We start from the raw sequence: 15290 nt of genomic DNA, 5'->3' as shown, positions 1-15290 counted from the left end.
TTTTCAACCTCCTTTAATCGACACCTTTTGAAGTGTACCGGCAAACATCCAAAACGATACACCACTCACATTTGGCTTTAATACAGATAGCAAGTTGCTTTTTTTGTTGCACCTACATTTAGGCTTGGGGGTTGTCTTTTGTATATATTATTTTTTTGGTTATCAAATTTTTATCTGAAAGTGAGCCTTGTAAGCCTCATAGTGGCCCTATAATTAGGTTTTTTGGAAGGTTTAAGGACACAAGTATGCACACCGCGGGTTTGAAAACCATGCGCACCTCTTGCCCTGTCCGCATCCCTCAGCATATTGGCCTCGTTCCACGAACGTTGGAGGCCACATGCACTACCAGGGTTGTTCTAACGAACTATTTTCGAAGTCCTTTGTATTGGCAATGTAACTGAAGTTTCCACTTCCCTTAGGACGCCGGTGGACCAGCTGAATCCCGCGGGAGCCCGGCTCCCCTGACTATCCGTTGAATCCCCGTGGTCCGATAGAACCGCTAACCCTTAACCCAACCGAGGCTCGCGGATGCTTGTAGACCTACGCAAAGATATAATCATTGACATTGTGTTAATGTGCACATTAGCCAAACCAAATGAAACCGGATTATGGCTCGGACAAACGAATGTTAGACATCAGTGGGAGAAAATACTGGTTTTGATTAGGTGGTTTACACTAGACCTAGTTTCCCCTTTAAAAGCGAGCAACACTAAATTCTAGGTCCTATCCCGTTCCTCTCCGAATTACTACCGAGTGACGCATGTTCCCTTGCCAATTTTAACTGATGACAATCCAAGTGAGCACTTTTCGAATATAAGAAAAATGTAACTTCAATCCTACACAAAAGGCATCACTGTCGAAGGCTCTGGGGAATAAACCTCATACAATTCCCTATATTTTATTCCGCCGGGAGCGCTCGTAGATGATGCCCATTTTGTTTAGGACTGAAATTTTAAGATATATCGAAAGTGGACTATTGGCGAATAATTCAATAAATGATGAAGGTGGCAGTTGTGCCTAAAGAAGTGTGGTGCTGCGTCGGTGGGGAGTAGTACAACGAAAATTTAGGTTTTTATCAACATGAGTTTAGTAATGTAAATGGGACCACCGTACAGGGAGTGTAAAAGCTGACGTTTTCGAGCGTTCAACCACTTCGTCCGTCGCTCTGGCGAAGGGCGTAGACGCTCGAAATGTCCAGCTTATTATAATACCCGTGTACCTTGGTCGATTTTACATTATAAAACTCCGTTGATAAAAACCGAAATTTTCGTGTATTGCGATAAGTCATTGGTGAAACTGGGATGCAGTTTAATTTAGAATTTCTTTACTTGTTCTTGAGTTAAAAACCTTCCAAAAGATTTTGTAGTGTTTTGCCACATTGGTGTTTTTAATTACATTGGAAAATATACATTTTGACGGCATGATTTATTATAATTAAATACTTTCGGGCAATTAGGCGAAAAGGGAAAAAAATAGCAGCTCAACGTTAAAAAAAAAACATTGGCCGAAAATTGACTGTCAAGAAGCCATTGCTCTTTTTTTCTGCATGGTAAAAATTATTGAGAAAAGTTGCTGTGCGGTCGATAGTGTTCCGTGGCCGAATGTTTCGCAGTGTTTATATCCATTGTACAGGGGACAACCCAACGTCAATTGTGGCGGAAAAATATCTGTTTCCGGAAGACCGATATGAGATCTAGAATTTTCGGAACTTTGTTGTAAAATTTCCTGGCTGTGCCCCTGACTGTCCTAGGATTTTCGAGACATATCTAAAAGAATGGTATAAGTTGCCCATTTTTAAAACGGATTGGTTTTCCTGAACAAAGTTCACCGTAGAATTGGTTCGGGAGCGCTTTTTTCTGGCTGAAATTTTCTAAAAGGAAAGTATTGATCACAATAATTTTCGGATCACTATACTTTCAGCTAGGAAATCAGAAAAGAGAAAAAATTTTTATGGGATGAAAATGTTCCTATATATGCGGACTTGATTTTAGTTTTTAACCTGCATAATTCCTCTTGTATATACTTTAAACCACCTGGCATATTTTACGTCCACTTAAATAAAGAAATTTGTTATCGGGCTCTGGTCCTTCTCAAGACAAGTGAATCAATGAATTTGCCAGGGTTGAGCTTGGATATTTCCAATTTCCCGGGGGGTGCTACTACTTCATGGTTGGTGAAGCACCTGTCCAGAGCAGGGGACACAGTGGTTGACTAAAGTTCACATAAAGGTGGGGGACCCCGGTTAGGTGAGCTACTCGGAGGGGTACCTCACCTTCCCGGTTTGTGGCATATACATCCCTCAGGGGAGGCAGAAATCTATGTTTGCATCAGCTCTGCTTCCTCTGATAGGAAAGAAGAATGGAAGGAAGAGTGATAATTTCTCAGCAGTTGCTATGATTAAAGATGTTGCAGTAAATTTCGTGCTATTTAGCAAAGTAAAGATGCTTTTGATTAGCGTTGCAAGAATTGAGTACTTGAAGTGGTCAATTGAAGAGTTGCCTACTTTGTATCTTGAGTTTTGTTTATAAGGGTCTTTGCCCCTGTATCATGGTTTGGCAATATTTTAACAATAATTTAAGGAAACGTTTCTTTATTAAGTTCTAAAATTTAGATTCCCTATGCATACGTCAAGAAGCGAGTAAGATTGAAAATGACATTTAAACTGAATAATGCGCAAAACTGAATTTAAAAAGAACAGCTTATTTTCACGGAGATAGCCACTTTGGAAACAGACATCTGAGATTGTTATTAAAAATGACTGGATATTTTATAAGAGAAAACTCCTACGTTCCACCTTACCTTAATGTAATGGTGCTATTCACTTCCACCAAAGAGGCAAAACAGACTATCATCAGAGTTTTGAAGAAGCACAATCGTTCGGTTCAGCTGTACATCAAAATACAAAAGCTGATCAGAGCGCTGTTTGGTGAAAGAGGCCCGATAAGATATAATCGCTAGGCATTGACAAGCCACTAAGTGTATTTTTGAAGTTCTTGATTTTCGACATGACCAAAGATTTAGCGATTGTACACTAAGGACCAGGGCCACTGAAAAGAAGCTAATTATTTTAATGAGATAGGCCACATCTAATGACATTCACCTGTTGAGTAAAGTTGTCCTGAATTTTCTGTAACTTCTCTGAAAGAGAGACTTGGATGCGTTGACCACAGTCCATACCCAGCGAATTTCTTTCATTGTCAATTCCCGTATTGACTTGACCTTTTGGTCCTGTATAGAAAAAGAAATGATGGGCCTCAAGGCAGGCTTCTTAATCTTGATATTTTTTCCCAGCATTTAAATAAGTTAGTTTCGTAAAATCTCAAGCAGAGGTTTGTTCTCCAAAAAGAAAGGTCTGGTTGAAAAGGTTACATGCGCAATGAGGTTTCTTATCACATTGAGAGGAGAGTTTTATTTGCCCACGCTCACACACAGCGTATTCCAGTTTACCCGCTTTTTGTTCCAAACGAAAATGTGTAGCGACAAGGTTACTTGTACCATACAGTGTACTAGTTTCATTTCCTATTAATTAGGAGGCAGTACATCCCACTGGTTAAGGCGCTTTGACCAGTCCTGACCACTACTGACTCCTGGTAGTCCCTTGTTCAACTTCTCGGCTGCACTTGTAAATGGCCAACTGGTTTGCCTCCGGCCAGTTGGGAATCTTAACAGTTATTGTTCGTTCTGTTGTGTGAGTTTCATTGGCCCTGATAATCCACTATGGGCTTTGGTCAATTGAGTATGTGCATATGTATGAACAGTACTGTAAGTATGCATTACAGTGAGCTCAGAGCTGCATATATGTGTCGCCGCGGTAAAATCCGCTCTCAGGTTGAGTCTGTTTTTACCTGGGTTAAATTGGTGATCTTCATTTTACCTAGGTATTATACGCGCTCAGATGAATTGAAGAAACCTTTTTGGAGCCTACATTAAGCCTAGAGAAAAATTAGGGTCCGGTTAGGATTAGTTTTGGTTATTATGCATGGATGTCAATTGACGTATTACAGAAAAGTAAATAATGAAAAGAAAGTGTGTCGTTGCAGTGTGGTGGTGGAAACACAGGACTATATCCGGACTGACCTGGAGGGTACGAGTTCGAGTACAGGTAAGTACATAGTACAGTTCTTTGTTCCCTTACTATGTTGAGAGTGAATGGAGTAGTGTATGAATACAGAAACCGATAAGATGATACGAAACATCAACATTAAAAAGGGAGATGTTTTAGGGGGTTGATAGCTGATTTAAACAAGGTAGAGTGCATATTCAATCAGGTTAAAACGGATTCAACCTGAGACCGGATTTGACAACAAATGCACTAACAAAGCGTAGTGACTAAGTACTAAGAACTGAACTGGTATTTTCTTCCTTGCCTCAGTTCTAGTCAGTAATAAGGAGCCGCACTGTTTACGTCTTGTAGAAGGGCAACACTGTAATAATCCTGCAATTTATCCATCTAAAACACAGTTGAAAACAGCTACAGTTTGTGACACTAACCTTCTGATGTAAGTCGACCTGAACTTTTCGTATTTTCTCTGAAAGAGAATCTTGTGATGCGTTGAATGCAGTCAACAGTGCCATAGTGTCTCGCTTGGTCTGCTGACGAGTTGCGTTCATCAAGTCCTCGATGTGCTGGTCCTGCAAAGAAAAGACCCCAAATAAATACTTGCTTCGAAATGATATTTCAGGCGGCGATATCTTCCCAGAGCCCCTTTTCGATTCTTATGCTCTAAGACTCTTTTTCGAACTGCTGTGATAAACTCTATTTAAAATCCTGGTTCTTATTTACTTTGCGTCTGAATGAAGTCTATTTGATAAAGAGTTTGTGATATTATGAAGTAGTGATCAATACCGCTGACATAATATCGCGAACTCGTAAGAAACGTTTCGGTGACGTTCTTGTAAGTTTACTTGAGTTTTCGCTAAGACTGTTTAGTTGAGTTTGCTCGTTTTGAAGCTAAGGACTAACACATGGTGTCAGAAGTTAGTGGATGACGCTGTTTGCCGACTGTATTTGTGAAATATTTGTATTGTGAAAACCTTGGTTCGTTGCTGTTCGCATAAATCGAAACCGCGTGGTGTAAAATGGCGGCCGGGCGTCTGTTAAACCCACCGGATCATCTGCAGCTTTCAAGTGGAAATGTATCTCAAAATTGGAAAAGATTTAAGCAAAAGTGGAGTAACTATGAGCTAGCTATCGGAATAGCCAGAAAGGAAGATCCCATTCGAGTAGCAACTTTTCTCACTGTGATTGGCGACGAAGCCCTAGATGTTTACAATGCATTCACGTGGGACAGTGACGCAGACAAAGTCAAAATGGATAAAGTTCTAGAGCATTTTGAGCAGTACTGTGAGCCTCGTAAGAATACAATCTACGAGAGGTATTTATTCTTTTCGCGTGGACAGGAAAGTGGGGAGCCCATTGATAAATATGCCACTGTTCTACGAAACATGGCAGACTCTTGTGAATTTCAAGATTTGAAAGATTCGTTGATACGCGACCGCATCGTGTTTGGAATCGCTGATCACAACGTGAGAGAGCGTTTGTTGCGAGTCCCAGATTTGACGCTGAATAAAGCTTTAGAACTTGCACGAGCTGCCGAAGCAACCCAAAGCCAGTTGAAACAAATGCAAAACTTGCACGAGGTTAATGCAGTAGGAAAGAAGAAAGAAAACTTCTTCCGAAAGAAACAAGAAGAGAAGAAAAAATCAGCCAACGGCAGTGCTCAGCAGATCGACTGCAAATTTTGTGGCAGGAAACATGTACCAGACAGATCAAAGTGCCCTACATATGGCCAACAGTGCAACAAGTGTGGAAAAAGAAACCATTTTGCTGCGAAGTGTACAGGAGGAAGGCAGTCCAGTCGTAATTTACATGCCAATCAGAATTTGAATTATGTGCAAGAAGATTCAGATGGGAGTCATTTTGAAGAGTATACTATTGATGTCATAACTTATCAAGTCAGCGCTGTGGAAGAAAAGAAACACCCAAAACAGTTGTTTACATCAGTCAAAGTAAACAATGCTAAAGATGTTACATTTCAGTTGGACTGTGGAGCAACTTGTAATTTGCTATCACTAAAAGAATTCTCAAGCATTATGGGGGATCCCAAAGATCTGTATTTGAGGAAAACATCTGCAACACTCAAGATGTACAATGGAACCACTATGACTCCACTTGGAAAGTGCACTCTCAAATGTGCCAAAGGTGAGATGAGTACAGATGCAGATTTTTTTATAACTAATGAGGATGTCAGGCCTATATTGGGTGCTGATTTATGTCAGGAACTGAACTTAATCAAGGTTATGGCAAGTGACATTTCAGAGTCAGAAACTGTGAATGCAGTAAATGACAAGGTTCAAACTGCCCACATTGTTCTAACCAGAGATCAAATTTTGAAACAGTACAGTGATGTTTTTGAGGGATTAGGGTGCATGGATGGCCCATACCATATGGAACTCGATGAAACTGTAAAACCTGTTGTCCACCCCCCTAGGAAAGTTCCTGTAGCACTAAGAGACCGTTTAAAGGAAGAACTGGACAAATTAGTCAGAGAGAAAGTTATCACCCCCGTTACAGAACCTACAAATTGGGTGTCTAGTTTGGTTCTAGTAAACAAGCCAGAGAAGTTAAGAATTTGTATTGACCCACAAGATTTAAACAGAGCCCTGCTGAGAGCCCATTATCCTCTCCCCACCATTGAAGACGTGGCAACTAGGCTATGTAAGGCTAAAGTCTTCTCAGTTTTGGATGCAAAGAATGGATTCTGGCAAGTTCAGCTAGACAAACCGTCGTCACTCTTGACCACGTTTAATACACCTTTTGGCCGTTATCGCTGGCTTCGCTTACCATTTGGAATCAAATCAGCCCCAGAAGAGTACCAGCGAAGAATCCATGAAAGCCTACAAGGTCTGAAAGGTATAGAAGACATTGTAGATGACATACTCTGTGTTGGTGAGGGTGACACCTATGAAAACGCAGTTAAGGATCATGACAGAAACCTAATTGCACTCTTGGAGAGATGTCGTGAGAAGAATATCAAGTTGAATCCAAAGAAGTTACAGTTGAGAAAGCAAGAAGTGCCCTACATCGGTCATGTACTGACCCCTGATGGCCTCAAGCCGGATCCAAGTAAGGTCAAGGCAATTGTAGAAATGCCTACACCTTCAGACAAGAAGGCCGTGCAAAGGGTGCTTGGAATGATTACGTATCTTGCGAAATTTCTGCCTAACCTGTCTGATGTGACGGAGCCGTTGAGACGTTTATTAGACAAAGATGTGCAATGGCACTGGAACGATACACACGAGAAAGCATGGAAGCAAGTGAAACAATTGATCACAAGAGAACCAGTGTTGAAGTATTTCGACCCCAGTAAAGAAGTAACCCTGCAATGCGATGCATCGGATTCTGGACTGGGTGCTGTCATACTGCAAGAGGGTCAGCCTATAGCATTCTCGTCAAGAGCGCTTACCAGTACTGAAAGAAATTATGCTCAAATAGAGAAAGAGCTGCTCAGCATAGTTCACGGGTGCACACGCTTTGACCAGTACGTTTATGGTAGGCCAATTACAGTACAGACGGATCACAAGCCGCTAGAGAGCATTTTCAAGAAATCTCTGCTTTCGGCCCCCAAAAGGCTCCAAAGAATGTTATTAAAGCTCCAGAGGTATTGCTTGAATATAGTGTACAAGCCTGGAAAGGAACTATTCATTGCTGATACACTCAGTCGAGCATTCCTTCCCAATAAGCCGAGTACAGAAGAGTTGAAGTCGGAGGTGTTATCAGTCAAACAGGAAGAGCATCTAATCAAATCCATTGAAGAGATCAACATGGTCGAGTTTCTGCCAATCACAAGTCAACGCCTTGTTGATCTCAGAAGAAAAACTGATCTTGACGAAGGTCTTCGGCAGTTGAAACATATTATCAAGATTGGTTGGCCAGAAACAAAAGAAGAAGTCCCATCAGAAATCAGGAGATATTTTGACTTCAAAGAAGAGCTCAGCATCCAAGATGGTATCCTCTTCAAAGGAAATCGAGTAATAGTACCTATAGCGCTAAGGCCCCACATGATCACGCAAGTACACTCAAGCCACCTTGGTATTGAAAGTTGTTTAAATAAAGCAAGAGATGTCCTGTTTTGGCCTGGCATAACCGCAGAGATCAGGGACTGTGTTTCTAAGTGCGAAACATGTAACACTTATCAGACAAACCAGCAGAAAGAACCACTCATACCTCATGATCCACCTAAACGTCCTTGGTCTCATGTTGCAACAGACCTTTTCAGTTTTGACAACAAGGAGTGGTTCATCATCGTTGACCACTGGTCAGATTACTTTGAACTGAACCAATTATCCAGTACCAACTCAAGCTCTGTTATCAAGTCTCTCAAGAATCAGTTCGCACGCCATGGCATACCTGATACTCTGTATTCTGACAACGGACCACAGTTTGCTTCCAGAGAATTCAAAGAATTTACATCCGCCTGGCATTTTGACCACCAAACGTCTTCACCACACTATCCACAATCAAATGGCAAGATTGACAATGCTGTTAAGACAGCCAAGAAGTTACTAACCAAAGCAAAGGCAAGTGGACAAGATCCATACTTGGCCATTTTGGACTGGCGAAACACACCTTCACCCAGTATTGGATCATCACCAGTACAAAGATTATTTGGACGACGTACCAAGACACTGTTACCTACAGCAGGAACTTTGTTACAGCCAAAGATCGTGGAGGGAACTGAAGGCAAGCTCAAAGAAAGAAAGACGAAACAAGCACTGTTTTACAACAAAGGAACAAAAGAGCTTCCTGTGCTTCAACCCGGAGACACAGTGCGCATGAAACCGCTGCCATCAGACAAAGAAAAGCTGTGGAGAAAGGGATCTGTTGTCAAACAAGTGGCACCTCGCTCCTACGAGGTAGATCTTCAAGGAACTATGTTCAGGAGAAATAGAAGACACTTGGTAAAGACCAAGGAACCATCGCCACAGTTGGATTTGGAATCCCAAGAAAACCTGCCAGCTAGTAGTACCCCTTTACCTGTGGAAGGACCACCTGTGGTGCAAACAAGATCTGGTAGAATCATTCATAGACCAGGACGACTACGAGATTTTGTTTGAGGAACGTTGTTTAGGACTTTGAACTGTCATCGTCTGATTGCGTGCTTTATGGTGAATAACTTTTTTTATGAGAAGGGAGATGTGATATTATGAAGTAGTGATCAATACCGCTGACATAATATCGCGAACTCGTAAGAAACGTTTCGGTGACGTTCTTGTAAGTTTACTTGAGTTTTCGCTAAGACTGTTTAGTTGAGTTTGCTCGTTTTGAAGCTAAGGACTAACACAGAGTTCGGTCTTGAAAAGTTTGGGAAAATGTTATTTTCCCCTTGTGTTGTGTAAATGTTATTCACACACCCAAGGCACAAAAAAATGGAACATTTGTGGATTCCTCTGATATATCGATTCCTCTTCAAGTCCAAGTCTGGGTAAAGCCGCATTCCTGAATCTCCTTACCTTTCTTAGTAAGTTTGAAATTTTTCCTTCCGTTGAATTAATCACCATCCACATGTTTTCAAGTTGCCTCTGCATTGATTCCAGGCGTTCAGTAAGGTCTTGGACTTTGTTGTCTCGGCTTCCTTGTTGACAAGAAGAACAAAGGCTGGCGCTGTCATCTGAGAACACGAGAAGAGTCATTGAAACTGATCATACAGGCTACAACGGGATTTTGTTTTGTTATTCTTTTTTTATGCTTGCTTGCAACTGTTTAATAGGGCACTGTCATGCTAAATGTGCTGTTTTTAGGTGAAAACTGGGTAAAAATCTAAATCAATTCAAGTGCTTTACCTCACATAGACTGCGGGCAGTCTCTCTTTCGCTCTAGAACCGTTGAAAAGAACAACGCGTACGTTGAACTTTCAATGGCTGACGCTGTGGGCCGAAAATACTGCGGGCGTTGGTTAGAGTTTCAGCCATTTTGAACTGTTCGTTCGTTTCAACGATTTTAGGGCAAAAGAGAGACTGTTCGCAGGCTATACCTCACACGTAGAACATTCCTGACAACCTACTGAGAAATGAAACACAGTTATGGCACAAAAAACTATTCGCATTTAATTTTTGACAAATTTTTGAAACAGCGTGTCTAAAGTTGAAAAAACTGGCCACTGAGTTTTTTTCGAGTTGCAATCCATTTCTATCCTCTCCATCCCCCATGACTGCAAACAACAAAGAATTGATGAATGTACTTTTAATTAATGTTTAATGGCAACAATACTACTAGTCTGTGAGCCAGTAGGGCTGGTTGATATCATCCGGGGTGAATTAGGTTTATGGTGGTTTTCAAGCAGACTAGACCATAAACAGTGGTGAAAAGCATGATAGCAATGATTCTATGGTAGCTAGTGGATAACAGTGCTCTTTAAAGTATGGCCCAAGCATGGGAAGGAGGCTGAAGCTTGTTTTGTGTTTTAGTAGCTTCAGTTGTCCACCAAAACGAACAGTACACAACAGTACCATTGGTTCACACAAACATTTTAAAATAACAAATGGTTCATTTCACTGGTTACGTGATTAGAGCACGACTCGGGCATGGAAACTAGCGCGTAGTTGGTTTGACATGGGTGTGTTCGTTTGCTTTAAATGTCCATCAAAATCTGCCAAAAAAAAAAACTACTCGAAAGTATCATTGCTTTACAAATATCGTTCTCATTTTTGTGTCGTTTATCCCGTCGTTTACATCATTGGACACGTGATCAGGGCATTTAAAATGGCATTGTTACAAGACAGACAATTGTAAGACTGTACTACGAGTCACTCCAATTCATTTAAATTCAACCTGCTCTTTTTAATGTTTCTGACGCTCTTCTTGATGTTCTTTAACGTGGGTATAGCTAAGAGTATCATTACAGTAAATGAGTCACGTGACCTAACTTCTATATTTACCAGTTGGCATAGAACGTATACATAGAAAGCATTTGTGAGACTTGATGGAAACTTCTTAAGCGTTGATTTTAATATTCCTCATCACTGTCCACTCCATCGTCATCATCGGCACTCTCGATCTCTTGAAAAGAACCTTGGTTCTCACATTCGGCAAGCCTGCACATATCAGTGCATCTTAGGCCATTTGTGACACAGACACATTTAGGGGCGACGCACTTTTCAGTGCCATTCATTACGTCCATTCAGTTAACAACTAACTTGGCAACATCATCTTCATGCTCGATCTTCCATCCCCGTCCAACAGGAGTCGGAACTTGAGGGTCGTGCTCTAAACACCGTTTCCATATTGCAACCTGATAATTTGCTCTCTTTGCGTGCTTCACAAGTCACGGACTATACAGCATTATTTTTTGGTCTTTATTGATGCAAAGACGTCTTTTAGTGTTTTAAAGTTTGACTAAAATAGCGTGATTCTACCCTTTTAAGTTGCTTATTTAACTTTGATTATCTTTACAGTTTTCATTTAACGTCCATTCCGCAGTTCAAATATAGGTGAAAATGAACCGTCAATCTTTTGCGAATCTAAGTGATAGAAATGAATGGCCGAATGCCAAAAGTAAACCTGTTAATAGTTTAAAAAATTAAAACAATCTATATTTTAAAAATCTGTAGTGTTAATCAAAGCTAAAAACTTGTGGGAGGGTGTGTTTAAAGAAACAATTCAAATTCAACGATTCAGAAGAGGAAGGTATGTAGTCTAAGGGGTGATAAGTGATAGTTACATTCGGCAGGATTAATTAAGTTGCAGAGTGACCCAACCGCTTTGGGGCACCCTGAAACAAAGTGTCTTATTGGTTTTCGTGAAAAACAATGAAAAACGTTTCGGATTGGTGCATCCATGTTAGCACGAGGAGTGAGCAGACGCCGTAAGATTCAAATAGAACCCAGCGGCGCATGTTTTCCCACCATTCTCGTCACCAGAGCCTCGGATCGACCCAAGGCTCTGGTGTGGGGAATAAGGAAGGAACCCACACTGTCGCTTTTCTCGATTCTTTTTACTGGGTTGCCCTATGGCAAGCCCAGTCGAAAAATGGGTAGATTTCCGTTTTCTGTTTTTACTGGATTGCCTTATGGCAAGCCCAGTCGAAAAATGGGGAGATTTCCGTTTTTTTTTTTTAGTATTTTTTTCCGTGTCGGTAAAAGTCTTGCCTGTCACTCCCCTGGTAAGTGGTGTCTTTGTGCATAGAGCCTTTTTAGCGTATTTTCTTAGGATCGAGAGGGTAGTGAAACTGCGTATATTTCTCTGGTGGACACAGTAGAATCATTAACTTAGCCTGCAAAGGCGTCGAAAGTCATGTAACGCGAATGGCGTTTTAGTGGATCCTTAAACAAAATATACCCTTATGGAGCTCAATAATTGGAAGTCAGTTGGATAACTACGCAGGCAGTGAAAACCAACACCTGGAATCTCAAAAGCGACGAGTAATGGACTTCGACAACAATCTGTCGCCCGTCGAGCAGAAATCAAAGTGAGCTGCATTTCTAAAATAATATTTACCAAGTGTGCTGTTATGTAGAACACTGAAACCAAATGGAAAATTCTCTGGTAACTTATGGGTTGAACAAAGACAGAGAACGAATCGAACACCTTAAGTGGATCTGTGATCAAATAGGAAGGGGTTTTTGCCTCTAATAGCAAATATGTTGTTTGTTTCAAAAAATTGTTCCCTGGAAAAGGTGGCCTTTATGAATTCATCATGTTTTATGATATGTGTGCTGGATAGTTTTTATGGCAATAGTAAAGCATTTTCTTGTTATTCAAGGAAACTGTTCTTTAGGAAAGGGTTTGAACCTGAAGTACATGGTAATTTGACACGATTGAGTTTCTTGTCTTCACGCACGCAATGAAATAGGAAGAGGTTTTCGCCTCTACGAGCAAATATGTTGTTTGTTTCAAAAAATTGTTCGCTGGAAAAGGTGGCCTTTATGAAGTCATCATGTTTTATAATATGCGAGCTTAACTGGATAGTTTTTATGGCAATAGTAAAGCATTTTCGTGTCAAAATGAGGTTAGCGTTTTTCTGTTGTGCTAACTTAATTAAATATAAATATACATTCTGCCTCGTGAGTTTGTTATTCTCGTTAACCAGCAATGGAAAGTCATTGCAACGCGAATGGCGTTTTAGTGCATCTTATGTTGTTTGTTTCGATAAAATGTTTCGCTGGAAAAGGATTCTGTGATATTTTCTGCCTTTGTGAATTATAATATCATGTTGTGTATTGAATTTTCGAGCATAAGGTTGAAACGTGATACGGGAGGATATTTTTAGTATTGCTGTGTAAGCAGGAAAGGTTTCATGAAAATAAACAGGTCTGTTGGAAGCGTGCTTGAGTTTCAACAAAATGACCCCTAAAATCGGCAAAAGATTGTGACGCTGATGAATAATAAAGTAGCTGCTATTACCAAAACGATGGAATTACCTGGTGATAAATAACCTTGTCTTGGAGAGTAAATTTTTGATTTTCCAGAAACAATGGTCAACCTCTGAGAGTTGGGCGATTGTGATCTTTGTGTTGAATTCGCACATTTCTTGTCAAAATTTATAACAATCGAAAGAAAAAGAAAACTAACAAAAACAAAAACCCAGTAGCTTGGCATCATTTGACACAGTTGCTTCACTGTTTCGCGAGTAAACATGCCGCGGTAAAATAACGCGGTAACTTGATCAGAGCACCCGCTGAATTCGATGTGCGATTTACTCGGTGCAGCCAAACTTGTACAATTACAACAAAACAACTAAAATCTCCTAAACTGTTTTTCGCTGATGGTAACTTTTTATATTCGTGGTTCAAAATTAATCTTGTTTTCATATCGTAGATTTTGTTACCGATGGCAAAATATTTTATTCTCGATCGACCGTCCTGAAACTTCCTTCTGCTCTTCTTAAAAATTGTGTATCCATGTTTATTTACTTTTACATCAATATTTGTTTTGCATAAAGCAAGCTAACAAAATCTGTATCTTGCTTGGTTCGCAGTTGATAGCATGAAAATAGAATTTTCGGACCTATGCTTCTGTTACTGAGTGGTATATTTCTTACCAACCCCGCCGAACAAAATATTTTATTCTCGATCGACCGTCCTGAAACTTCCTTCTGCTCTTCTTAAAAATTGTGTATCCATATTTTTTTTACTTTTACATCAATATTTGTTTTGCATAAAGCAAGCAAACAAAATCTGTATCTTGCTTGGTTCGCAGTTGATAGCATGAAAATAGAATTTTCGGTTCTATGCTTCTGTTACTGAGTGGTATATTTCTTACTAACCCCGCCGAATAGGTATTAACTTCAGCTTTCAACTTTTGTTTGCAAAGCTGTCAGATGCTGTCAGTGCACGCTTACACTTGTGGTGGAAAGAAGTTGCATGATCAACATGTCAGCCCAGAAGCCAATGTTTCTCGATTCCCTTTTATTTTCTTCAATCTCTCTGGGTTCAGTACTTTGCTAGTAACCACATGTCTTCTCAAGGGGCTATTTATCTAAGACTTCTACCATGGCGCTACAATGATAGACAATACCAAAACAATATCATATACTGTTAGACCTACATATTACGCAAAGACAACTGTCAACATCTCATCCCAGAAGACAATGTTTTTCACAATGTTTTTCACTTCCCTTTCTGACAAATGATTAATTAATAGGCCGGCAGCCAGGTTTTTAACCTCAGAAAAGGATCTGTTTCGTCGTACGAACGTGTGAGGACCTGTGAGCCAAAGGGCCTCTGCTGGTATGGCTTCTGGTATGACTTCTGGGTGACCCTCCCCCGAACGCTGCAAGTACCACAGGCAACCCAGTGTACCCTCACGGAGGGTCTAGTTTAGTATTTTTTTCCGTGTCGGTAAAAGTCTTGCCTGTCACTCCCCTGGTAAGTGGTGTCTTTGTGCATAGAGCCTTTTTAGCGTATTTTCTTAGGATCGAGAGGGTAGTGGAACTGCGTATATTTCTCTGGTGGACACAGTAGAATCATTAACCTATTGTAGCCTGCAATGGCGTCGAAAGTCATGTAACGCGAATGGCGTTTTAGTGGATCCTTAAACAAAATATACCCTTATGGAGCTCAATAATGGAAAGTCAGTTGGATAAACTACGCAGGCGGTGAAATCTCAAATGCGACGAGTAATGGACTTCGACAACAATCTGTCGCCCGTCGAGCAGAAATCAAAGTGAGCTGCATTTCTAAAATAATATTTACCAAGTGTGCTGTTATGTAGAACACTGAAACCAAATGGAAAATTCTCTGGTAACTTATGGGTTCAACAAAGACAGAGAACGAATCGAACACCTTAAGTG

The 15290-nt window shown here is 40.5% G+C and overlaps 2 protein-coding genes across 3 annotated transcripts in view; one reads left to right on the top strand and one right to left on the bottom strand.

The window, feature by feature from the left end:
- Window positions 1–2794: 2794 nt before the first annotated feature.
- The window catches only part of LOC138025246 (uncharacterized), a 19982-nt gene continuing 7486 nt past the window's right edge, over window positions 2795–15290 (bottom strand). The window contains exons 2-5 of the mRNA XM_068872474.1: window positions 9514–9671; window positions 4492–4632; window positions 3101–3228; window positions 2795–2886 (exon numbers count right to left, since the gene is read on the bottom strand). Of these exons, the coding sequence (XP_068728575.1) occupies window positions 2883–2886; window positions 3101–3228; window positions 4492–4632; window positions 9514–9671 (431 nt within the window). The 3' untranslated portion in view covers window positions 2795–2882. The remainder of the gene's footprint in view (window positions 2887–3100; window positions 3229–4491; window positions 4633–9513; window positions 9672–15290) is intronic.
- LOC138025237 (uncharacterized) overlaps window positions 12192–15290 on the top strand; it is a 7157-nt gene continuing 4058 nt past the window's right edge. The window contains exon 1 of one of the 2 annotated variants that reach the window (XM_068872461.1): window positions 12192–12467. The gene's annotated coding sequence lies outside the window, so the exon portion shown is untranslated. Of the gene's footprint in view, window positions 12468–14565; window positions 15164–15290 lie in introns of those variants that run through there. The other variant, XM_068872460.1, reaches the window with a different exon arrangement.

Source organism: Montipora capricornis, chromosome 12 (genome assembly GCF_036669925.1).
Source record: "Montipora capricornis isolate CH-2021 chromosome 12, ASM3666992v2, whole genome shotgun sequence".
Lineage (NCBI taxonomy): Eukaryota > Metazoa > Cnidaria > Anthozoa > Scleractinia > Acroporidae > Montipora > Montipora capricornis.
Note: the sequence above shows the minus strand (reverse complement) of the source record. Positions and strands in the feature narration are given on the sequence as shown.